Here is a 23,260-nt window from a genome sequence, read left to right on the forward strand (position 1 = left end):
CCTGATGGCCGGAGACCTTCGGATAAATCCGGAGACTGCAGCATTCGGCTATTTCCGGACAGAGGCTTCCCCGCTCGGGCCTTTCCGGAGGGAGACCCCAGCGCAGGGTTTTTAACCTTTTCCTCTTCGATGGGCTCTGCAGCAAGGCTGCCCCTGGAACAAGGGGCAATTCCCAGCAGCCTCAACCGCATTAGGGTTATTTGCATACATGTACATATGCAAATTTACAGCTGTGCAGCCCAAAATAGTCACTAATTGACCCCTTATACTCAGGAATCCACTGATTGCAGGGGGATCCTGCATCCAAAGGTGAGATGCAGCCACCTCTGGGGTGGGGCACCATTGCACTAATTCCAGGGTCCTGCCATGTAGAAACGACAGAGCCCCAGCAGAGAGGCAGAGATGTCCTCTCTGTATCTCACTAGACCTGGGGAGCTAAATCCCTTATTTCCCTCTCCCCCGACTCTGGAACCAAAGCCTCAGCATGCTCCCCCCTCCCCCACATCCTCAGGGCGGTGTTAACAGTGATCCCTGCACTGTACCATCCTAACGCAGGCTAGCCCCACCCTCTGCTGCCCCTAGCATGCCTTCCTCTCCCCCACCCCACTGCTGTGGCCCCTGCCCACAGCCTTATGCCCCCCACCCCGTACCACTGCTGTGTGCCTACTCCCCAACCCTGACAGGAAGGAGACAGGAGCCCAGCCCCTGATGCCAAGGCTTTATTGCTGCCTCTCACAGTGTTCAGCGTCTTGCTGCTCTGGCGCAGCCGGGAATGTAAACGAAGCGGGGAGAGCAGTGTCCTGCTTCTCCAGGCTTGGTCCCAGCATTGGGGTCAGCCCTCAGGCCCCTGGAGGGAGAGAGTGTCCCCAGGTGGACAGGCCCCATCGTACACATGTTCTGGGAACGGAGTGAGGGTAGATAAGGGACAGCCCCAGCCCTAAAGATAGGCTGCCTCCATTAACACCCACATGGTTCCCCTAACCCCATAAGTTCCCCTGCCAGACACCCCCCGGCCCCAGCCCTCATGCAATGAGGACTTCAAGGCAAGAGCCCCAATCCCAGCACCCTCCCAGCTGAGCCCCTGGGCCCTGGTGGTGGGAGCTGCCAACAGGCCCTCGGCCCTGCCCCACCACTCTGACCTGTGCTGGGCCCTGAACAGAATCCAGGCCTGCCCCCCAGTGTTAATGAAGCAGGTCGCATTATTAGCACGCGTTAGTCCCAGGGGGTGGGGGAACCCTCTGGCTGGGCCTGGCTCGCTGGGATCCATGTGCCAGGGCTGTCCAGGCCCACAGGCAATGAGGCTTGGTCCCTGCAGTGTCTCCAGCTCAGGCGCAGCCCCCAGCCTCCTGGGAAGAGAGGGAGGCAGAGGAGAGCGAGCAGCTGTGGGGGAGGCTGCCTCCCAGCACCCGCCACTGGAAGATGCTGGTGTCCTTGCCCCCCAGTGAGACCAGGTGGCTGTCATCATTCGTGAAGCGCACATTAGTCACGTGGCTCCCGTGGCCCCCATACACGTGGCTGGGTGCCTGCAAGAGAGAACAAGGGAGTGGGGTCAGGCGTGGGCGCTGCCAATGGTCTCCCACCCCACCCAGAACCTCCAGAGTGTTCCCTAAGCCCCTGGTCAAGGCCCTTGGGCTCTGCCACTACCCCCAGAACCTCCCAGAACCACAACTGATACCCCAGTTGAGACCCCCCCCACCCCACTCAGAACCCCCAGAGATACCCCATTCCCCTGCCCAAGATCCTACAGAGACTCCCTGATCCCCTGGGATGTCCCCTCAGAGTCCCCAGTTCCCTGCGCAAGACCCCCTGGGCATCCCCACACCCCGAACCATCAGGGCAGTCCCCAGCCAATGGGAAAAGGGGCAGACAAAATCCCTAGTTAATCTTCCACCCTACCCCCTTCATGCCTCCTCTCACCTCGGCCCTGGGGTCAGGGGTTAATCCCACCCCACCAGTCTCATTTTGGCCCTGGCACAGGTTTAACTCCCCTTCCCTGCCAGTCTCACTTCAGTCCTGGCACAGGGGTTAACCCCCCATCCCTGCCAGTCTCAGCTTGGCCCTGGCACAGGGTTAACCCCCCAATCCCTACCAGTCTCACCTTGGCCCTGGCACAGGGGTACTGGAACAGATGCACCTTGCAGAAGTCATCTGCCACAGCGACTACACGCTCATTGTGGGAGCGGCACAGGGAATTGATGTCTGTGCCATCCGAGCCGTCCGGCCACACACCTGCATGGGAGAGACACGACAGCAAGTTAAAGAAGTATGGGCTAGATGAATGGACTATAAGGTGGATAGAAAGCTGGCTAGATTGTCGGGCTCAACGGGTAGTGATCAATGGCTCCATGTCTAGTTGGCAGCCGGTATCAAGCGGAGTGCCCCAAGGGTTGGTCCTCGGGCCGGTTTTGTTCAATATCTTCATAAATGATCTGGAGGATGGTGTGGATTGCACCCTCAGCAAGTCTGCAGATGACACTAAACTGGGAGGAGAGGTAGATACGCTGGAGGGTAGGGATAGGATACAGAGAGACCTAGACAAATTGGAGGATTGGGCCAAAAGAAATCTGATGAGGTTCAACAAGGACAAGTGCAGAGTCCTGCACTTAGGACGGAAGAATCCAATGCACAGCTACAGACTAGGGACCGAATGGCTAGGCAGCAGTTCTGCAGAAAAGAACCTAGGGGTTACAGTGGATGAGAAGCTGGATATGAGTCAACAGTGTGCCCTTGTTGCCAAAAAGGCCAATGGCATTTTGGGATGTATAAGTAGGGGCATTGCCAGCAGATCGAGGGACATGATCGTTCCCCGCTATTCGACACTGGTGAGGCCTCATCTGAAGTACTGTGTCCAGTTTTGGGCCCCACACTACAAGAAGGATGTGGAAAAATTGGAAAGAGTCCAACAAAGGGCAACAAAAATGATTAGGGGACTGGAACACATGAGTTATGAGGAGAGGCTGAGGGAACTGGGGATGTTTAGTCTGCGGAAGAGAAGAATGAGGCGGGATTTGATAACTGCTTTCAACTACCTGAAAGGGGGTTCCAAAGAGGATGGATCTAGACTGTTCTCAGTGGTAGCAGATGACAGAACAAGGAGTAATGGTCTCAAGTTGCAGTGGGGGAGATTTAGGTTGGATATTAGGAAAAACTTTTTCACTAGGAGGGTGGTGAAACACTGGAAGGCGTTACCTAGGGAGGTGGTGGAATCTCCTTCCTTAGAAGTTTTTAAGGTCAGGCTTGACAAAGCCCTGGCTGGGATGATTTAGTTGGGGATTGGTCCTGCTTTGAGCAGGGGGTTGGACTAGATGACCTCCTGAGGTCCCTTCCAACCCTGATATTCTATGATTGATTCTATGACATGCTAGTGCTCCTTCCTGACCATGGCTCTCAGAGCCCCTGGGACCGCTTTCCCCCCAGCTACACTCTTCTCTCTCCCTTCTCCCAGGGACCCTTCGTACCCCGACGCTCGCCCTCTCCCCCCACATCCCATGGGCCCCAACCCTCACCAAAAACGTGGAAGCCCAGCACGCAGGTGTATGACGCCCACTCCCGGTCGCGGCTCTCAAAGCGATTCCTCAACAGCTTGCAGCCGCCAGCCACATCCCCTGCACACCGGGGAGAGAGACGCGGGGTTAGGGTCCCACTGCAGAAACAGGCACTGCCTCATGGGGGCACGGCTCCCAGCCACAGGTACTCAAGGAACGACACACACACTTGTCCCAGGTCACCAGAGCCACCTCCACCCATGACGGAAGCTTATGGACAGGCCCATGCACAACGAGGGCGACTCACGCCCAGGCACCAGGGTGACGGGCTCCTGAGCACCCCCATTCCCGGCACTCACAGTAGAGGATCTCGTAGTCTCCCGAGTTGGACATGATGAACTTGCTGTCCTTGGACCAGTCCAGGTGGGTGATGAAGCTGGAGTGTCCCTGGGCGGAGGGGGAAGAACAGGGGCATCAAAGCCAGTTACTCAAGGATCCCCCCAGCCCAGCCTCAGGCACCTCTCAAGGGGGCACAATCCAGGGGCCTGAAATCATACACCCCCCTCGATCCCAGGACCCGCCCCTCATCTCCCAGAGACCCTCTCCCCTTCCCTCCTCCACCTTTGGTCCAGTGACCTCCTCCACCATCCCAGTAGCCCCATCCTCCCCAGCCTCCTCCTGGCAGCCCTCTCTCCTTGGCCCCCCCTCACCGTGCAGCGGCCGAAACGGCTGTACTTGCGTTCCCCCTCCCCCACGCTGTAGATGTAGATGAAGTTGTCGTGGGAGCCGATGGCCAGGAACTCACCGTCTGCAAGGGGGAGAAAAGAGAGGTGGGAAGGGGCCACGTGGGGGGCAGCTGCAAAAGGGGGGCAGAGGAGGTGGTGGAAACAGAGCCATGGGGGATGGGGAGAATGGGAAGAACTTGCTGTCTCTACAACGTGGGGAAGATGGGGTGGGAATGGGGCCATGGAGTGGTGAGGGACGGAGGGAGCCAGAGCTGCAGTGGGGGAGAAACCTGGTGGGAATGGGGCCTGCAGGGGAAGGGAGGGGGGTCTGACCTGGTGAATAGCGCACCACTGAGAGCTGCTCGTTCCCGTCTGAGCCCCCTGACAGCACCTGCCGTGTCTCTGTGTCCAGCACCAGCCACCTGGGGGGGCACAGGAGGGGGTCAGAGCTCCCGTGGCACCGGATGTGCAGACACAGAGAGAGAACCCCGCCCCGGGGAGAAGGGGCAACAGAGGGGGGGTTTCCGACCCTGGGGGCAAACCCTTAACCCCAGGGGGCCAGATTCAGGGAGTGGGGGTCACAGCCCCAAATCTCAGGGTCCTGCTTGCAGGGCCACCAGTAGCCCCTCAACCCCTTTGGGTGTGACTCCAGTGGGGTGGGAAGGGCTTCCCCAGCACCCCCTGAGGGGCCAGAATGGGGGCAATGGGGGGGGTGGAGTGGAGAGAGAGTTACCGTCCAGTGTTGAGTCCTACAGCCACCACCCGGCCACTGGGGTGGAAATCAGCGCAGAGCCCGGTCTCCTGCGGGGGAGACACACCCTGTAAGGATCTTGACCCTCCTCCTACCCACCCCACCCCACCCCACCTCCTCAGGCAGTACCTCCAAGGTGAGGCTCCAGCCCATTGCATCCCCCATCCCCACCAGGGTGGTAACTCCAGGGGGAGGCTCCAGCCCACTGCGTTCCCCATCCCCCCTGGGGCGGTACCTCCAAGGGGAGGATCCAGCCCACTGCATTCCCCATCCCCCTCAGGATGGTACCTTCAGGGTGAGGCTCCAGGCTGCCGTGAACCCCCCCCCATTCCCCCCAGGGCGGTACCTCCAGGGTGAGGCTCCAGGCCGCCGTGTGCTCCCCGCTGTCCCACATGCAGACCTGCCTGTCATGCCCGCAGGTGAGGAAGAGGCTCCGTGAGGGGTGGGTGGCCAAGCCCCACAGCTCGTCCGTGTGACCCTGAAACCAAGGAAAGCCTGAGGGGGACAGGCGGGGACCTAGCTCACCCTGTTGTACGCTGCTGTCCATGACCTCAATCCCATCTCTCCCTCCCCCCCACTGCTCCCCAGTCCCCAACCCATCTGTCCCCCTTGCCACTCCAGAGGGCCCCCTGCTTTCCCAAGCACCCCCCACCCTGCTGCACCCCCATAATCCTCCCCATATCCCCTCCCTTTCCCAAGCCCTCCCACAGCCCCTCAGTCTCTGTAGCCCCAAGGCTCCCCAGCTCCCCGCTCACCTGGATAATGGGGGTGAAGCCAGCAGCCAGACTGCCCCTGAGCAGCGCGTTGCGCGTAGTCCCAACCAGCAGCTCAGCCCCGGGGCCCTCGACAATGGTGCGCACAGCCCCAAACTGCTCCGGGATCTGGGGGGCACAAGGGGCTGACTGAGCAGGGTGGGGACAGCAGGAGCCACAGATCCCCCCACATGCTCACTGCAGATCCTGATCCCCACCCATGACTCCTACAGACCTCTTCCCCTCCGGCAGATCCCCCCTCCTCCCACCCACAGCCTCCTGCTGCACCCCGGACACGCCTCCGGCAGATCCTGAGCTCCTACCCATGACTTCTATAGTTTTCCAACCATGCCCCCCACAGATCCCCAGCTCCTGCAGCCCCCTCACCAACCCTCCAGACACCCCCTGCCCACCCCTGCAGATCCCCACCCGCACCCACTACAGCCCCCTCACTGACCCCTCAAACACTTCCTGCCCACTGTCAGAAAGTGGAGATTTTCCCTTGTTATGTTGTATGTGAGTTTTACTGTTTTGCATGAATACTGTGTGTGCCTCAGTTTCCCTGTGTGCTGCACCAATACCTCGGTGGTGGGAATAGGGGTGTGTGACTTTGGCTGAGACCTCTGGGGCAGGTGAGGCTGCTCCAGCTGCCTGCACATATAACCAGTGCCCTTCATAACCGGAGACCCAGGAGGGGGATGCAACCAGGTGACTGCCCAGGAAGTGAGACAAAGAGGAGGAGGATCAATGGGGGTGTCTGAGGTCAGGTTGCTGGAAGCTGGCAGTCTGCTTGGGGGGACTGGAAGGGGGGGAGTCTAGGGCTTCTGGTCCAAGACTTCCCAAGTTGGACTTGTCTGAAAGTCACCGATTTCTCTGCTAACAAATTCTGTGTTCCTGTCAACTAATAAACCTTCCGTTTTACTGGCTGGCTGAGAGTCCCATCTGACAGTGGAGTTGGGGTGCAGGGCCCTCTGGCTTCCTCAGGAGCCCCACCTGTGCAGAATTGCTGCAGGAAGCGCATGGTGTGGAAGGGGAAGCTAAATGCTTTGAGGTCAGACCCAGGAAGGTGGAAGTTGTGTAAGCTTCTTGCCCTGGAGACAGTCTGCTCAGAGAAAGGAGGCTTCCCCAGAGTCCTGGATGGCTTCATATGAAATAGTTCCAGAGCATTGCCCGGTGACTTCGTGACACCCGCCCCCCCACTACAGACCCCTCTCCGACCCCCAGACACCTCCCCTGCTGCTCTGCCAACAGATCCTGCAGGCAAATCCCCATCCATCTCCATGTCCAAACGCAGATCCCCTTGCCCAACGCCTGCATAGACCCAACCCTCCCCACAGATCCCCCTGCCCATCCCCCCTCCAACACTAGCAGATTCTGACCCCATCCCTGCCTCCTACAATCCCCTGTGGATCCCCCATGCTCACCCTCACCCCAGTCCCATGCAGATGCCACCCCAAGGACCACTGCCCTGTTCCCGCTTTGGATCTGAGCCCATCGGACTCCCCCCTCACCTCCACCTCCTGAAGCAGGGCAAGGCTGGGGCTCCAGTGCACAAGGCGCCGGTCCTTCCCACCCCCACTCAGCACTGAGCCGTCGCGCCGCAAGCAGAGCGAGAAGATGCTCCCTTCGTGTGCCCGGGTCTGATGCCCGATCTGGTAGGTCTCTGCAATGGGGTGGTGGGGTCATTGCTGGGCCCTCTCCCCCCGACCCCTCCCAGCCCAGGGGGGTCCCTGCATCCCTCCACTCCAGGTCCCCTCCACTCTCACCCGCCCCAGCCCAGGGGTTTGTGCAGGCCTCCCCCCAGCCCAGGGGTCCCGGCCTCCAAGCCCAGGGGTCTGTGCAGGCCTCCCCCCAGCCCAGGGATCCCTGCCCCCAAGCCCAGGGGTCTGTGCAGGCCTCCCCCCAGCCCAGGGATCCCTGACCCCAAGCCCAGGGGTCTGTGCAGGCCACCCCCCAGCCCAGGGATCCCTGACCCCAAGCCCAGGGGTCTGTGCAGGCCTCCCCCCAGCCCAGGGATCCCTGCCCCCAAGCCGAGGGGTCTGTGCAGGCCTCCCCGCAGCCCAGGGATCCCTGCCCCCAAGCCGAGGGGTCTGTGCAGGCCTCCCCCCAGCCCAGGGATCCCTGCCCCTAGCCCAGGGGTCTGTGCAGGCCTCCCCCCAGTCCAGGGGTCCCTGCTCTCCAGCCCAGGGGTCTGTGCAGGCCTCCCCCCAGCCCAGGGGTCCCTGCCCCCAAGCCCAGGGATCCGTGCAGGCCTCCCCCCAGCCCAGGGGTCCCTGCCCCCAAGCCCAGGGATCCGTGCAGGCCTCCCCCCAGCCCAGGGATCCCTGCCCCCAAGCCCAGGGATCCGTGCAGGCCTCCCCCCAGCCCAGGGATCCCTGCCCCCAAGACCAGGGGTCTGTGCAGGCCTCACCGCAGCCCAGGGATCCCTGCCCCCAAGCCCAGGGGTCTGTGCAGGCCTCCCCCCAGTCCAGGGGTCTGTGCAGCTGCAGCCCCCCCCCATCTCCCCAATACCTTTGGCGCCCTTGCCCAGTGTGCGGATGTCGGCAGCCGTGCGCGCCCAGGTCAGGATATTCCCCTCTGAGTCCCCCGTCAGCACATCCCCATTGGCATCAAACAGAAAGCACTGGATGAACTTGGGCTTCTTGTACTTCTAGAAATGGGGGGGGAGAGAAGTGAATTGAGGGGGGTGCTCTCGGGGCAGCCAGGCTCAACTCCTCACAGGCTGAGCCCAGAGTCCTTCCCCAGCCAGGTTCAGCACAGGCCCCTGACCCGGCTGAGAACTGCCCCCTCCAGCCAGCCCCCAGCCCCTCACCCCGAAGATGCCCTGCTTCTTGCTCAGGGTGCTGCCACTCCAGGTCCAGAAGTAGACGTGGGATTTCCCACTGGTGATGAAGTTGCTACTGTCCTGGGGGTTGAACTCCACCGTGAACACGGACTCGTTGGTGCTCTGGAGAGGGGAGAGAAGAGGCATGACAGGACAGGGGGCAACTGGAGGGACAGGGACATGTGGGGATTGTGGGTGCCCAGCAGGATTCTGTGTGGGGTCCCCAAGGGTGGGGATGGGGAGACCCCTCATTGCTCCTCTCCCACCAGTGGATGGCACCAGGGGCAGGGGGACGCCCATGGGCTGGGGGGGTCCCTTGCTGAGTTTTGGGTGGCACCTCTACCCCAGGGGGGTCCTCCTTCTGCGGCCAGCTCCATCCCCAGGGAAGGGAGATCGATGCACAGCCCAGACTCAGACCCTTGGCCCAGCCCAGGGTCCCTGCGTGGTGGTGGTGGGGGAAGCACAATGACCTCAGCTCCCCACATATGTACAGGTTGCCATGGAGACAGCACCCAAAAAGCAGGAGCAGCACTGCAGCGTCACCCAGTGAAGGAGAGTGGGGGCTGCAGCCCGGACGCCTGGGTTCTCTTCCCAGCTCTGGGAGGGGAGTGGGAGCTAGTGGCTGAGAGCAGGGATGGGGGCTTGGAGTCAGGACTCCTGGGTTCTGTTCCTTGTGGTCCCCCCACCCCTGCAATGCTATGCAGCCTTGGGTCTGCCCCCTGGCTCACCTTGATCTCGGCCTGCTTGGTGCCACGGGCACAGTCCCATACTGACAGCATGTGTTCGTTGGAGTCGTCCACCACGCACAGATAGGCCCCCTGGTCCTGCAGATGGCAGCCGGGAAGGACAGTTGCCAATGGGGGCTCCTCAAGAATGGAATATGCGGACACAGGGGCATAGGGAACATGCAAAGGGATGTGGGGGGTCTGGATAGGGGACACAAATTCCCTCCCCACCCCCTCCAAATTCCCCCCCCAATCCCCCCTCCCCACCACGACTGCACAGCCCAGGCCCGCAGCACAGCCAGGGCTGACAAGGACTGGGAGGGGAGGGGGAATTGGGGGCACTCCAGCCGGGTTCACCTCCTGTCAGGCTGTCCTGAGGGAGTCCTGCCCCGCAAGAGCCCAAGGGGGCAAGGAAGGATCCAAGCTGAGGTGGGGCAATGGGAGAGTGTGGGGCAGGGATCTGAGTTGGGGGTGGAGAAAGGGAGGGCAGGGTGATGGGAGACGTGAGGCAGGGAACCGAGCGGGGGCAGGGCTAGCACTTGGACTCACAGCAGTGGAGAAGGCAAGGGAGCCAACGCCTCGCTCAAAGCTCCCCAGGCCAATCTGCTGCAGGGTGAGCAGCGTGGAGGAGTCCCAGATGTGAACGAAGGGCTGCAGGGGCTGCAAGAGAGGAGATGGGTCAGGACAGACACAGGAGGTGGGGGGTGTCAGGGACTTGGGGGGCAGGTCCCAGGAGGCAGGGCCTCGTGGACAGGGACCCTGTGGTAAGTCTGGCCTCCTGCACTGAGACCCCTGCTCTCCCCACCCTGCGGGGCCAGAGCCCAGGGCGTGGCAGGGTTTCTCACCCGGCTCTCCAGGAAGCTGGCTCAGTGGGACTCCCCTAAATCCCACTCTGGGACAGCCCTGCAGGATCCGTCCCCCCTTGGTGGGTACCTTGCCATCCTTGTCCACGCCAGCAGTCTGCCCTGTGGCCACACGCACTCTGTCGGGATGCACAGCCAGGCTGCAGGGGAGAGATGGGGGGAGGCGGTTATCGGCTCAAAAACTCAGGGGCCACAGCCAGGGTGGAGAGACCAGCCTGGGACCCCCCCCCCCACGTGCCCTTGCCGCAGTGGGCGACCCCTGTGCCCTCGCCTGGGTCTCCACTTCAGTCCGTGCCCCCATGTACGCTCCCTCCGACATAGTTGGTGCTCCCCAGCCACTCTGTGCCCCAGCGTACTCCCCATCTCTCGCAGCCAGCGCCCCCCAGGCCCTGGCCATCGGTCCACAACCCGCCCCCTGGCGCGCTGCCCCGGGCGCTCACCATCGCACGCAGTCAGTGTGGCGCAGGTAATGGCGCTGGCTGCGGCCCTGGATGTGGTACAGCACCACCACGCAGGCGATGAAGTAAACCAGCTCCCCTGAGGCCAGGACGTAAAGATTGGAGCGGCTGTCCCGGCCGCGGTACCCATAGCTGGGCGGGCCCGTCAAGGAGCACAGAGGGGAGCGAGGGGGCCGCCAGCCAGCCCCAGGGCTGGGGAAACAGAGGGACACAGTACACCCTGTGGGGGCGGGGAGGCCAGGGGCACAGCGCCCTTTGGAGGGGGGACACAGCGCACCCTGGGGGTGAGGGGCAGCACAGCGCTCTCTGGAGGGAGCAGGGGACATCGTGCTCTAGGGGGAGCTGTGCTGCCTGGGGCAGGGCAGGAGCGGGCTGTGGGAGGGGGGCTTTGCCCGGCTGAAGGATACACCCAGTCGAGCTGCAGGTGCTCAGGAGGCAGCTCCGCACGCAGCTCCTCATAGTGGGAGATGCCCGATGGGATGTACATGGTGATGGGCCGGCCCCGCAGGAACATCTTGATCGAGAGGCCCTCTGGGGGATAGCGGGGGTGGGAGGGAGACAGGTCACAGCCAGCACCACCCCCCAGGCTCATCCCATGCAGCCTGCCCATGCCCACCACATCCAGCCCCCTGCCACCTCCACCCACCCCATCCCCCAAAAGCGCCACACTCCCAGGCCGTCCCACCCCCCAGGCTCCACCCAACCCCCCCACACTCCATCCCGTGCACCAGTCCCACACACCCGAGCTCCCACAACACCATCCCCTGGGCTGCTCCCTCCCCCCCGCAGGCACCCAGCCCCCGGGTACATCATCTCACAAGCCCCATCAAAAACATGCTTTGAGACCCATCCCCCTGTGGCTCCAGCCACCCAGGGCAGCCTCCAATGCCTGCCCCAGCAGCCTCACCAAGGTTGTAGGTTCCACGCCGAGACCCCAAGGGCCCTGCAAGGAAACAGGGAGCGTCAAGAGATTTGGGGCCATGTGTGGCAGGACAAAGGACCAGGGCAAGGGGCTGAATTCCCTCCACACTTGCCCTCCCCACACTGCCCAGGGCACTGGCACCAGTGGAATGACACCCCCCGGGCACTGATCACCACTCAGCTTCCCCACAGCTCACCTGGGCTCAGGTTAGGGTCCTTCATCCGGCTAGAAGGGAAAAGCAGAGCATCAGCAGGGGGGGCTGTAGGGAGTGGGCTCTGGCTCTAACTGTGGGGAGTGGAGCAGGGGGAGCTCTATGCAGCAGTGTGTGTGGGGGTGGGGGGGGCGTGTTCCAGAAGGCATCATAGCGGGGGGCAGGATGTGCGTGGTGGGGGCCGTTCCCAGCAGGGATCGCTGCGGGGGGCAGGATGTGCGTGGTGGGGGCCGTTCCCAGCAGGGATCGCTGCGGGGGGCAGGATGTGCGTGGTGGGGGCCGTTCCCAGCAGGGATCGCTGCGGGGCGGCAGGGTGTGCGTGGTGGGGGCCGTTCCCAGCAGGGATCGCTGCGGGGCGGCAGGGTGTGCGTGGTGGGGGCCGTTCCCAGCAGGAATCGCCGCAGGGAGTGGGGGGCTGTTCCCAGCAAGGGGCACTGGTTCGGGGGGGTGTTGGAGTGTCCCTACTTCTCCAGGCTGCTGGAGCGTGTGAGCAGGTTGGCGGAGGATGCTGCCTTCTTGCTAAGGCGCTGCCGGGCCTTGGCCTTGTCGGGCTTGTCGGAGGAGCTGTTCCTTCGCAGGCTGGTGGGAGAGGGAGCAGTCAGGTTAACTACATGCACTGGGTGGGGGTCAGCATGAGCCATCCCCCAGCTCCCCAAGGCCAGGGCACCCGCACATGAACTCCCTTTTCCCACATCAATCCACCCACGCCCCATCTCCGGCAAAGGTGAGAATGGGGCCCTTCGTTCAGCGATTCCCAATGAGGATCTCCCCACCCCAGCTCCCCCCGTGTGGGGGGCCTAAGACACAGACAGAATCTAATTTTACCAGCCCCATAGTTCAGGCTGCACTGGGGGATGCGGCTGGACACATCAACTGGAAACAGAGCCCAGGAATCCTGGTTCCCAGACAGCTTCCTTCCCCCCCCCCACCTTCTGGCCCCTGTAAACACACACTCACCTACTAGAGCCCAATCCCCATTCAGAGCCCTGGCTCCCACACATCTGTTCTAACCACTAGATCCCACTCCCCTCCGAGAGCTGACACTCGAGCCCAGGTGTCCGGGTGCCCCCTCCGTGCCCCACTCACAGCTCTTTCCTGGTGCCTTTCAGGGCATGGACCGCTGGCACCGGGGAGGCTGCGGCGCTGCTGCTGCTGCTCCCCTCGGATGGGGGCTCTGGGGATAGCATCTCCTCCCTGTGGAGCTGACTCTCAGGGGGCTGGCTGCCATTTGCACTGCCCTGGAGTGGGGCGGCTGCTTCACAGTCATGGGGAGGCTCGGAGGAGTCCTGGGGGGGCCCTGCTCCCAGTATGTCAGGGGCTGAGGCTGGCTGGGGCAGGCCTAGTGGACTGTGAGGCATCCCCAGGGCATTTGGCTCTTCTGACTCAAGCCCGATCCCTGGAGAGCTCCAGCCCCACTTCACGCCCAGCAAGGCCGACTCATCAGTCTGGGTCCCGGTGCTGATGGGGGCTCCCGGTGGGCGCCCTGCACCCAACTCCTCATGGCACACGACTCCCGATGCGAGCACTGGGCTGTGAACCAAAGCACCACAGCATGGGCTGAGAGAACGCCCCATGGGGTGGGAGGCCCCTCAAGTGCCCACCTCACCCCCCTCAACCTGACCACACTGCCCTCCCCAAAACCTCTTACCCTCCAGTTCCCCAGACCTGACCCCATGGCCTCTGCCTACTGTCTCCCCAAAAACACCCCCACTGCCCTGCATTCCCTCTTCACTCCCATCGGGGGGCTTGCCCTGGGGTCCCCTCCCCAGAACCTGGCACTCCCTCCCCCCTCAGTACCGATCCTGAACCTCAGGGTCATGCCTGCCTCATGGCCCTGGCTCTGGCCCCGGCCCCCTCCCTGTCCCTGGTCCAGAAGTTCCTAGGGTCCCTGCGCCAGGGTGGGGGCACAGCCTGGGTGATACCTGCAGCTGGCGGTCAGTGGGATCCAGGATGTCCCATGGCCCAGCGAAGGATCCAGGAACAGCCGGGTGTCCGGGACAGCATCATTCGCTGCAGGGAAATGACAGAGAAATATCAGCCCCAAGGGAAACTCCAACTCCCCAGATGGCACTAACGCTGCCCTCCACAGTGCCCTGACTGCTCCTGCCCTGGGCCCTACAGCGCCCTCTTCTGGGAGAGCCTGGGGCTGGAATAACCCAGAGCTCTGCCCACAGCCAGCGCTCCTGCCCTGCTCCCTGCAGCGCCTCCTGCTAGACTCCTATCCCAGTTCCTGTGTGTCCCACCTGACAGTAGCTGCTGCGTGAGGAGTGGGATCTGCTGGTCGTAGAGGCTGAGTCTCCGCAGCGCATCAGCCAGTGCCGATTTCACCAGCATCAGCTCCTCCTCCTGGCTCTGCAGCCGGAGCTCCAGACTGGCCAACCGGTCGGGGCGCAGGGCTGAGATGGTCTCATCTAGCAGGGGCAGCATCAGAATCGTTAGCTCCAGCCACTTGGGCAGGTTCCTGCCCCCCAAACCAGGTCCCCTGCTCTAATCACTAGACCCAATGCCCCTCCCAGAGTGGGGACAGAACCCAGGAGTCCTGACCCACAGCCCCCTGCTGCTCTAACTCGCTAGACCCCATGCAATTCCCAGAGCTGGGGATAGAACCCAGGAGTCCTGACTTACAAGCCCCTGCTCTAATCACTAGACCCCACTCCCCTCCCAGAGCAGGGACAGAACCCAGAAGTCCTGGCTCCCAACCCCCCTCCTCTAACCTCCTCACATGGAATGGAGCCCTGAAGACCCTTAACACCCAATCCCGAGAGACAGGGAAGCTGATGCCAGGGAGAAGGGGCTGGACACCGCCTGCTCACTGGGGCCACTCCCCACCCCGACACTGCCTGCTGCATGGGGCGAGGACCAGAGCCCTACTTCTACCCAGGCCAGCCCCAGCGGATGAGTCCCCACATGGAGGATTGAGGAGGAACAGGAAGCCCAGGATGAAAAGGGCTGGGGGCCCTGTGCAGGGCTAGAGGGAATGGGATCCTGCCCCAGAGGGTACCCCCCCACACACACACACACTTGGGGCAGCTCTCTGAGCAGACTGCAGCATGATAGGCTGATGACATCCACCCCCACTGCCCCACACCCCCAGCCCTGGACAGGCCCTGCTTTGTCCCTAGGGAGCTGCAGCCCCAGCCAAACACAAAGCTGCTTTCTCAATGGCATTTACAACTCCCCGCCAGGCGCCCGCCTGACAGCCCAGCCCCAGCCAGAGAGGGGAGGGCAACTGTGTGTGTGTGTGGGGGGGAAGCCTGGCAAGATGCTGATCAGGAAAGCCAGGAGTTGGGCAGGCCAAGCACCAGACAGGGAGGGGCTGGGCACACTTGGCTGGGCTGGGCACCACGGGACCCCATCATTTCCCTTCCAGAGCTGGGCTAGAACCCAAGAACTCTGGCTCCCAGCCTCCCTTGTTCTAACTACTAGCCTCCAGCCCCCTCAGAGCTGAGGCTAGAACCCAGGCATCCTTGACCCATCCTGCGCCTTACACCACAAAGTTGCTTTTTCTCACAGTTCCTCATAGGAAGCGGCACCTCCCTGCAGGGAAACACGTTGGGTGACATTTTTGGGTGAGGTGCTCAGCTTGGCATTAACCCTTTGGGGCCTGGTGCTCCCTTGCCAGCTGCAGGGGGGAGATGTAGGACTGGGTGCTGGAGAATGGGGCTGCTGCCCTGGGGGTCTCCCAGCACTCTGATCTCGCTCAGTTCTGCAGTCTCTGGGCCCATGGTAGCTTTCTCCCTGCTTTGGGTGCAGGGAGGGGGAAGAGGAGGGCAGTGCCCGGGGGCTTTACCTAGGCACTAAGCATGGCTGGGGTGGAGGTCTTCTGGCTGGGGACATGGGGAAGATGGGCTCAGCCACCCATGGGGAGTAGGTGCCCAGTAGGGGCCCAGCCTGGGGGATAGACCCAAAGAAGAAGAAGGGGTCAGCTTGGGAGATGGGTCCAGGGCCAGGCCTTGGGAATAGGCCTGGAGCTGGTGGGGGCAGGCCTGGAGGAGTGTGGGGCTGAGCTGGGTGCTTTCCCATTTCCTGGCTTCCCTCCACCACCGCACATTTGTCTACATGGGCTTGGATCTGGTGCCATCAGTAGGACAACCTGGATCTGGGGAGATGGGATTGGGGGGGCCGGGGGGAGGGCCTGAGTTTGTGAATCCAACATCCAACACCCCGGCCAACAAAGCCCCTGAACCCAGCCCTCAGCCCTGGTCCTGCCCCACTGGGGTCGCACCTCCTAGGGGTTCTGTTCCCTGGACACGGGGACTGCCCAAGGGTGCTGGAACAATTTTTATAGTGGGGGTGCTGACAGTGCAAATCATGGAAACCAGGTCTTTGGTGTTCGTTATTACTACTTCAAGCACCCGCAGCCCACCTAGTTCCACCACCACTGGGACATGGGCCGAGGGGAGAGGGTGGGGGGAGGTCTTCTGCCCCCGCCCCATGTGCCTATGGGATCTGTGCTACAACATGAACCCCAGCAGGGACTGGCTAGAGCTGGAGGGGGGGGGACAAAGGGACCTGTTAGTTTCTGTGCCCCTGATGGGCAGACCCAGGCTAGAGAGAGGCCCCCCCCCTTTCAAGACCCAAGTCCCTGGCCCTCTGCACATAAGGAGGGGAGAGGGGTGGGGTTGAGGGAGCAGCTGCCAGTGTGAGGTGGGGCAGGACGCCAGGACTGATGGGACCTTTGGACCCAGTGCATGATGCTACCCAACCTTTGGACTTGGAGTGTGGGGCAAGGCCAGCCCCAGGCCAGGAGCCCCACCAGCCTGGTGGTCCAATGGCAGGGGAGCCCTGTAAAGCAGCAGAGTTGGGGGAGGAGCCCAGACAGACACTACCTGAACTCCCTCCTCTGATCCCCCTAGTTCTGACCAGTGACCTGACACCCCACTCTCCAGTCTTCCCCCCTTCCCCATGTCTCTGGGCTGGGTTGCCTTGGCGCTGGCTGTTGCAATATCTGGGCCGAAGCAGTAGCTTCCTCCTGGCTTCAGGATGGAGAGGAAGCACTGATGTTTCCAGGCAGTACCAGGGGTGCTATGGGGAGCCAACAATCCTGCAGAGAGGGGGCACACAGCCCCACTGCAGATGCTAGGCCAGCCTGTCCAGAGATGGAAGGAGGCCAACTTTGCAGTTAAGGGACTGGACCGGGAGCCAGGCTGCCTGGGTTCTATCCCCAGCTTCGGGACAGGGGGGTATTGTGGGTTGGAGGGGCACTAGGAACCAAGACTCTTGGATTTATTCCCAGCTCTGTGCGTGTCCCTAGGGATCTTTCTGAGCCTCAGTTCCCCCATCTGTGAAATGGATAAAGCTATGGCTGAGTCACTGTGGAGAGAAAGGTGCAATGGGGAAGGGTGGTTTGGCAGGTTGGGAGTATTTGGGGGGGCATCAGAGAGAAGGGGACCCCAAAACAGGAATTTCAAACTCTGTCCTAGAAGGAAAAGCTTCCCACTCCCCCCCAGCACAACATGCACCCACACACACACAACCCCTGCCTTCTTGTGCACACCCTAGCACCTTCCTTATACACACCCTCCCCCACCCAGCCCACTCCCCTCCACACACAGTGCCCCCAATAACTGAGCCCCCACCTCCTTCCCAGGCAGTGCATTCTCCTCCACACAGACCCCCTACACAAAGTACATCTTTCCACACACCCTCAAGAACCCTCCATGCAGCCAACACCCCCACTCCTCTGCAAACACAGAGCACCCTCCAGCTGACCAATATCCCCTGCACCCCGCCAATACACCCCATAGACCCCCAAACACCTGCATCCCCCTTCCCCAGGCCATGCTCTCCCCATAACACCCCCAAACACACCCCCTTCTCAGGGTCCCCCAAACTCTTGTATCCCCACCCCGACCCCATGCACACATTGCACCCCCACACCCTCCCCATGTACCCCAACACGTCCCCGTCCCGCCAGGCCCCCGGCTCCCACCCGCACAGCGCCCCCTCCAGCCCCCGACCCGCTAGCGGGCCCCGGGCGGAACACGGGCCCCGGGCGGTCTGGAGCGCGGGGGAGCCGCGCCTGGGAGCTGGCACCTCGGGCCGCCCCGGGCCCCAGCCCTTTGGCCAGGCCCCCCGCACTCACCCGCGGGGCTGTGGTTCGAGCACCGGTCCATAGCGCCGCGGGCCATGCGCCCCGACTCGCCGTGTGAGCGCCAGGGAGGCAGCGAGCGCTGGGGCCGCTGCTCCCCCACCCCAGGAAGCGGCGCGCCGTGTCATTTCCCCTTCGCAGCCCGGGCCCGATCCCGGTGTGACTCCGGATTCGCCCGGCTAGGGGCAGGCAGGGGGGGGGGGGGGTTAACGCTTCGCTGCCCGGAGCCGCGAGCGACTCCAGCGACAAACCCGGAGGTGAGAGTTGTGGGACGAAGAGCCCAGGAACTGAGAGACCCCAAAGGCGAAAGGGCACCCAGAGAGACAGGGCATGGTGGGGAACGGAAGGGGACCCAGGAGTCCTGGCTCCCTGTACCCTCTACCACGAGACCCCACAGCCACTCCTTTCCCGGAGCAGAGGCTAGAATCCAGGAGTCCTAGCTCACAACCCCCACCCACTCACACACAAACTAGACCCCACTCCCCTCTCAGAACTAGACCCCACTCCCTTCTCAGAACCCAGGTGCATTGATTCCCAGCACACACCACCTCCAACCACTAGACCCCACTCCCCTCCTACAGGCTGGGTTTAAATTTAAGCTCCGGGCTCCCAAGCCCACCGCCACCACACACACAGTAACTACTAGACACAGACCACTCTCCTCCTCACGCCAGAAAATTAACCCAGGAGTCCAGGCGCCCAGCCTCCTGCTCTAACCACTAGACCCTACTCCCCTCCCTGAGCCCGGGATAGAATCCAGGAACCCTGCCCCCCAGCCCTCTTAACAGGGTGAGGGGTGACACTGAATGGGAGGGAGCCCCCCACATATGGGATGCACTGGATCACCTGGGCACGGATAGTAATGTCCCATCCACCTCTGGATTGGAGGAGCCAAGGGCTGGGGGCGGTGGCATTGCTAGCCCACTAGGGGCCCTAGGCAGGAATATTCCCCTCCCCCCAGTACTAAAACAGGCAAGTTCTTATAATAAAAACCGAATGGGGGGGCCCTTGAGCTGCTGAGGGCCCTAAGGAATTGCTTCAGCTGCTTACCCCTAGCACTGGTTGGGGGGCAGGGTCTGTGTGGAGGGTCTCTGCAGCCAGAATCTGGTGGGGCTGGGGGCAGGGTCCTGGCAGGGGGGCTCTGCAGCCAGTATCTGGAGCTGGCTGGTTTGTAGTCAGGCTGGGCAGGCAGCCCTGGGAGGTGGAAAATCCCGGGCTGGAGCAAGTGGCTCCTGTTTTCCTTGGCCCCCACAGCGCTGACGTTGCATTGCCAGGGCCTGGTTGCCAGGACACGCAGTCACCCAGCCTGGTCCAGGGGCCACGGGTTCCACTGGGTAGAAGAGTCAGTCAGCTACCCCCAGTGGGATCCGGGGCACTACACAGTCCCAGCCACCCCCAGGGCCCAGAATCCATGACCCGGGGCACAAGTGCCAGAATTCAACCTCCACCCCCACCCAGGGCACTAGTGGCAGGATTCACACACCCCAGTGGGATCTGCACCACAGGACACTAGCACCAGGGATTCACAATCCCAACCCCCCCCCCCACACACACACACACAACTGGGATCCACTAGCACCAGGATTCCCACTGTTAGCTTCCTTCAGTGGGATCTGTGCCCCAGGGCAGTGACTCTCAACCTTTCCTACTGTCCCCCTTGCAGGACTTTGATTTGTCTTGCATACCCCAAGTTTCACCTCACTTAAAAACTACTTGCTTTCACAATCAGACATAAAAATACAGAAGTGTCACAAATGTTACTTTCCCATTTTTACCATATAAGTATGGGGTATACCGCATTGGAATAAATTGATTGGATATAAATATTGTACTTACATTTAAGTGTGATACTTTAGCCTGTTTTTCACTTGCCAGCCTTGTCTGATGCCTGAGCCCCACCGCCCAGGGCTGAAGCATGGAACTTAGCTTTGCGGGGCTCCAAGCAATTGCCCTGCTTGTTATCCCCTAATGCCAGTCCTGCACTTGTTACCCCCTGTACCTGTCCTGTGGCCCTCCTGAGGGTCACCACCCCCAGGTAGAGAACACAGATCTAGATGAGTTGATGTACCCCCAGGGGTTTGTGTACCCCTGGTTGAGAACCACTGACCCAGGACACTAGCAACCCCCAGACCCTCCTACTGTGATCCATGCCCCAGGGCACTAGCAATAGGATTCACACCCCCAGATTCCCCCCCACACACCCCACTGGAATCCATGCCCCAGGGCACTAGTGCCAGGATTCTGGCATCTGCACCCCAGGGCACTAGTGTCAGGATTCACACTCCCATCACCCCACCCAGCACAATGTGGTGAGAGGGGACAGAGACACCCCTCCCCCAGGGCTGCAATGGTACCTGGCTTCTATTTCAGTGTGTCTAGCTCCCCTGTATGGCACGAAGCAGGCATCGCACTGCAGCCCTCACACCCTGACATCCTGGGGGTCCCAGGGAGACTGGCCAGAACAGGGTTGGGTGCCAGGCTGAGCTGGACAGACAGGCCCCTAGTTCCAGGCATGGGACAGAACTGGGCATGGGTGCTCGGGACAGCACTGCCCACCCACACCATAGTACATGTGACCCTGGCTCCTGGCCCAGGGGTGCCTAACTTCTGACACACACAGCTTGTGGAGGGAGGGGAAATCTCATACTGGGGAGAGATGGGAGAGCTGAGTGTGTGTGACATGGGTCTATATGGGGGGGTTGAATGGGCACCTGTGTGTTTGTGATATGAACGGAGATGTGGGGTCTGTGTGTATTATATGGAGGAGATGAGGGGTCTGGGTATGTGATGTGGGGGAGATGGGAGAGATGGGTGTATGATGAGGAGACGGGTCTGTGTGTGTGATTTGGGGGGAGATGGGGGTCTGTGTGTGTGATGTGGGGGAGTAAAGGGGTCTGTGTGTGTGATGAAGGAGAGATGGGGGGTCTGTGTGTGAGGTGGGGAGAGATTGGGGTCTGTGTGTGTGATATGAGGGAGATGGGGGGCTCTGTATGTGTGATAAGGGGGAGATGAGGGGTCTGTGTGTGATCTGGGGGGAGATGTGGGGTCTGTGTGTGATGTGAGGGAGATGAGGGGTCTGTGTGTGTGATGAGGCAGAGATGGGGGGTCTGTGTGTGATATGCAGGGAGATGGGGGCATTTGTTTGTGTAATGAGGGCGAGATTGGGGGTCTGTGTGTGTGATGTGGGAGACGGGGGTCTGTGTGATATGAGGGAGATGGGGGGTCTGTGTGTGTGATGTGTAGGAAGGTGGGGGAGGGGTTTGTGTGTGTGATATGGGGGAGATCGTGGATCTGCATGTGGTGATGAGCAGGGAGTCAAGGGGTGGGAGTGGGAAATGGGGGCGGTGTCTGTGATTTGGGCCCGGAAGGCCCAGAGCCCACGATCTCACCTGGGCCCAACATCCCATTCCCCCAGCCCCGCTCTCCCTCTGAGTCAGGGCAAATTTCCCCCAGCAGGCCCCAAACCATGCTATGGGTCCCGTGGGTGGCTGCTCCCGCTGCGGCTGCTCCCACTTCCTGCCCCCCCCAACCAGTGTCACCGTCAGGACCAGGCTCTCTCCGACAGGGGTGATTCAACTGGAAACCCAGCGCCCTGCCGAGCTAGTCAGAGTGTGCCTGCCGGGTAGATGGGGGTGGAAGCAGGGCTGGGAGCAGGAGAAGAGGATCAGGGTTAGGTGGGGTGTGGCAGGGCCCTGATCCTACCGTCAGACCCTTCCTCACCCACCAGGCCAGTCCTGCATCCCAGGTTCCTGACCTGGGCCTCCTTCCCCTCACCTGGGGAGCTGAGCCCCGCACCCCCTTAAAGGCCCAGCTCACCCTGTGAGGTGGGAGAGATGGGGATAGGCACAGGATCAGGACTGGGGGAGGGGGTGGATTGGTGCAGGATGGAGGTTTGCTGATGGGGAGTGGGGCAGGCATCTCTAGCAGAGCCCCAGGCAGGCACTGGGAGGTGGGGAGAGGCTGCGGCTGCACTGTAAGCTGTGGTTACTGTACAGGAAGCCGGGACGCCCCATGATGTAGGTCAGAGCCACAGCACTGGTACATGAAGGGTTAACTCTCCCAGACCAAGGGGATGCTCAGTGTGAGACTGGGAGCCCCTGCTGCCCCCCATACAGCCCCTACAACCTCCCAGCCAGGATTGGGGATGGGGCCCTGCTGTAGACAGTGGAGAATCCAGCAGCCTCATTTCAAACATGTGTGTGAGATGCTGCCCTGCCAGTGCCCCTTAGTCCTGACCCGCAGCCCCTGCTAGCCCAGCCCTGGGCTCCCCACTCAGCTCTGCCAGTGCCCCTTAGTCCCAACCAGCAGCCTGGGAGGGGGAGCTGCCCCTGGACTGGGTGAGATGGAGATTTCAGAAATGGCCCACCTCTCACGATAAGTTCACAGTGATCCCGGGGAGTGGGGGGGTGTCCTGATGTGCCTCTGATGTACTGAGCCCCATAAGGAACCCAGCCTAGGATCCCCGCCTGCTCCCTAGGGAGCCAGAGACATGACTGCTCCCTGCACAGTGGGGACCGACAGGGCCCCGAACTGGTGCTGAGGGAGGTGCGGTCAGAGGAAAGCTGTCGTCTGGGCCACGCTGTAATAATGGCGCCCACACACCCCGGTTTCAAAATGAATTGAGGCCGTCAGTCCCAGGGCCGTATACCCACAACAAAGAGCGACGCTGGACCCGATTCATCCTGAAAGTGAAACTCCCCACGGGCTTCGCGGGAGCCGCCCCCCAACTGATCGACTGGAATTCACTGTGTGGCTGGGAGACATTGCTGTAATTTATCTCTGACTGACTGAGATCAGGGCCAGGCGCTGCACAGACCCCGAGGGAGATCAGGGCCCCCATGACATCAGTGCTGCCTGGGACACGAGTGAGATCAGGGACCCTGTCACACCTGGCTCTGTACAGACTCCGAGTGAAATCAGGGCCCCCATCGCATCAGGTGCTGCACAGTCCCCAGCTGAGATCAGGGCCCCCATCGCATCAGGTGCTGCACAGACCCTGGTTGAGATCAGGGCCCCCATCGCAACAGGTGCTGCACAGACCCTGGCTGAGATGGGAGCCCCCATCATGAGGGGAGCTCACACCCAGTCTCAGCCCCAGAGTGCTCACAATTTAAACAGTCCCATCCTTGAGCCCCCTGCTCCCTCCAAGGCCGCCCCGCTCTGGGGACAAATCTGAGCCCCCCACTGCTCCCCCAGTGGAAGGTGTGAACCCAGCTGGCGCTGAGCCGGATCCTGCACAGTCATAGCGCGAGGGCCCAGCCCCACTCGCACCTCATTGGGTGGCAGCCTCCCTGCTCAAGTGAGGCCAGGGCTCCCACACAGCCACTCGGCCGGGACCACGGCGCACAGGCGGCACTGCAGGTAGGGTCCTGACAGCGGGAGGGGGCAGGACTCTGGGTTTGGACCCCTGCAGGGCACATCTCCCTGGGGCTGGGTGTCTGTCCAGAGTCCCT

The 23,260-nt window shown here is 61.8% G+C and overlaps 1 protein-coding gene across 1 annotated transcript; it reads right to left on the reverse strand.

The window, feature by feature from the left end:
- Positions 1-703: 703 nt before the first annotated feature.
- Positions 704-17,998, reverse strand: EML3 (EMAP like 3). Its single transcript, XM_084634750.1, has 24 exons — positions 17,802-17,998; positions 13,960-14,127; positions 13,639-13,726; positions 12,803-13,246; positions 12,182-12,295; positions 11,702-11,730; positions 11,491-11,526; positions 10,991-11,114; positions 10,566-10,715; positions 10,196-10,265; positions 9,812-9,922; positions 9,266-9,361; positions 8,526-8,660; positions 8,225-8,363; positions 7,225-7,376; positions 5,717-5,842; positions 5,308-5,439; positions 4,944-5,011; positions 4,544-4,632; positions 4,196-4,293; positions 3,845-3,932; positions 3,507-3,605; positions 2,099-2,229; positions 704-1,523 (listed from the first exon to the last, which is right to left on the reverse strand). The coding sequence occupies exons 1-24, from the start codon at positions 17,845-17,847 to the stop codon at positions 1,326-1,328; spliced, it is 2,931 nt and encodes a 976-aa protein (XP_084490876.1). The 5' UTR covers positions 17,848-17,998; the 3' UTR covers positions 704-1,325.
- Positions 17,999-23,260: the final 5,262 nt, after the last annotated feature.

This window comes from Lepidochelys olivacea, assembly GCF_965140295.1.
Source record: "Lepidochelys olivacea isolate rLepOli2 genome assembly, chromosome: 7".
In the NCBI taxonomy this organism is placed as follows: domain Eukaryota; kingdom Metazoa; phylum Chordata; order Testudines; family Cheloniidae; genus Lepidochelys; species Lepidochelys olivacea.

Bases quoted from the DNA above. Each gene is read 5' to 3' on its own strand.
- EML3 (XM_084634750.1), bottom strand. From the start codon at position 17,847: ATGGCCCGCGGCGCTATGGACCGGTGCTCGAACCACAGCCCCGCGG. The intron at 5,440-5,716 runs GTGAGCGGGGAG...CCTTGGTTTCAG, and splicing joins GCTTCACCCCCATTATCCAG to GGTCACACGGACGAGCTGTG. The intron at 1,524-2,098 runs GTGAGACTGGTA...TCTCTCTTGCAG, and splicing joins ACCCCTGTGCCAGGGCCAAG to GCACCCAGCCACGTGTATGG.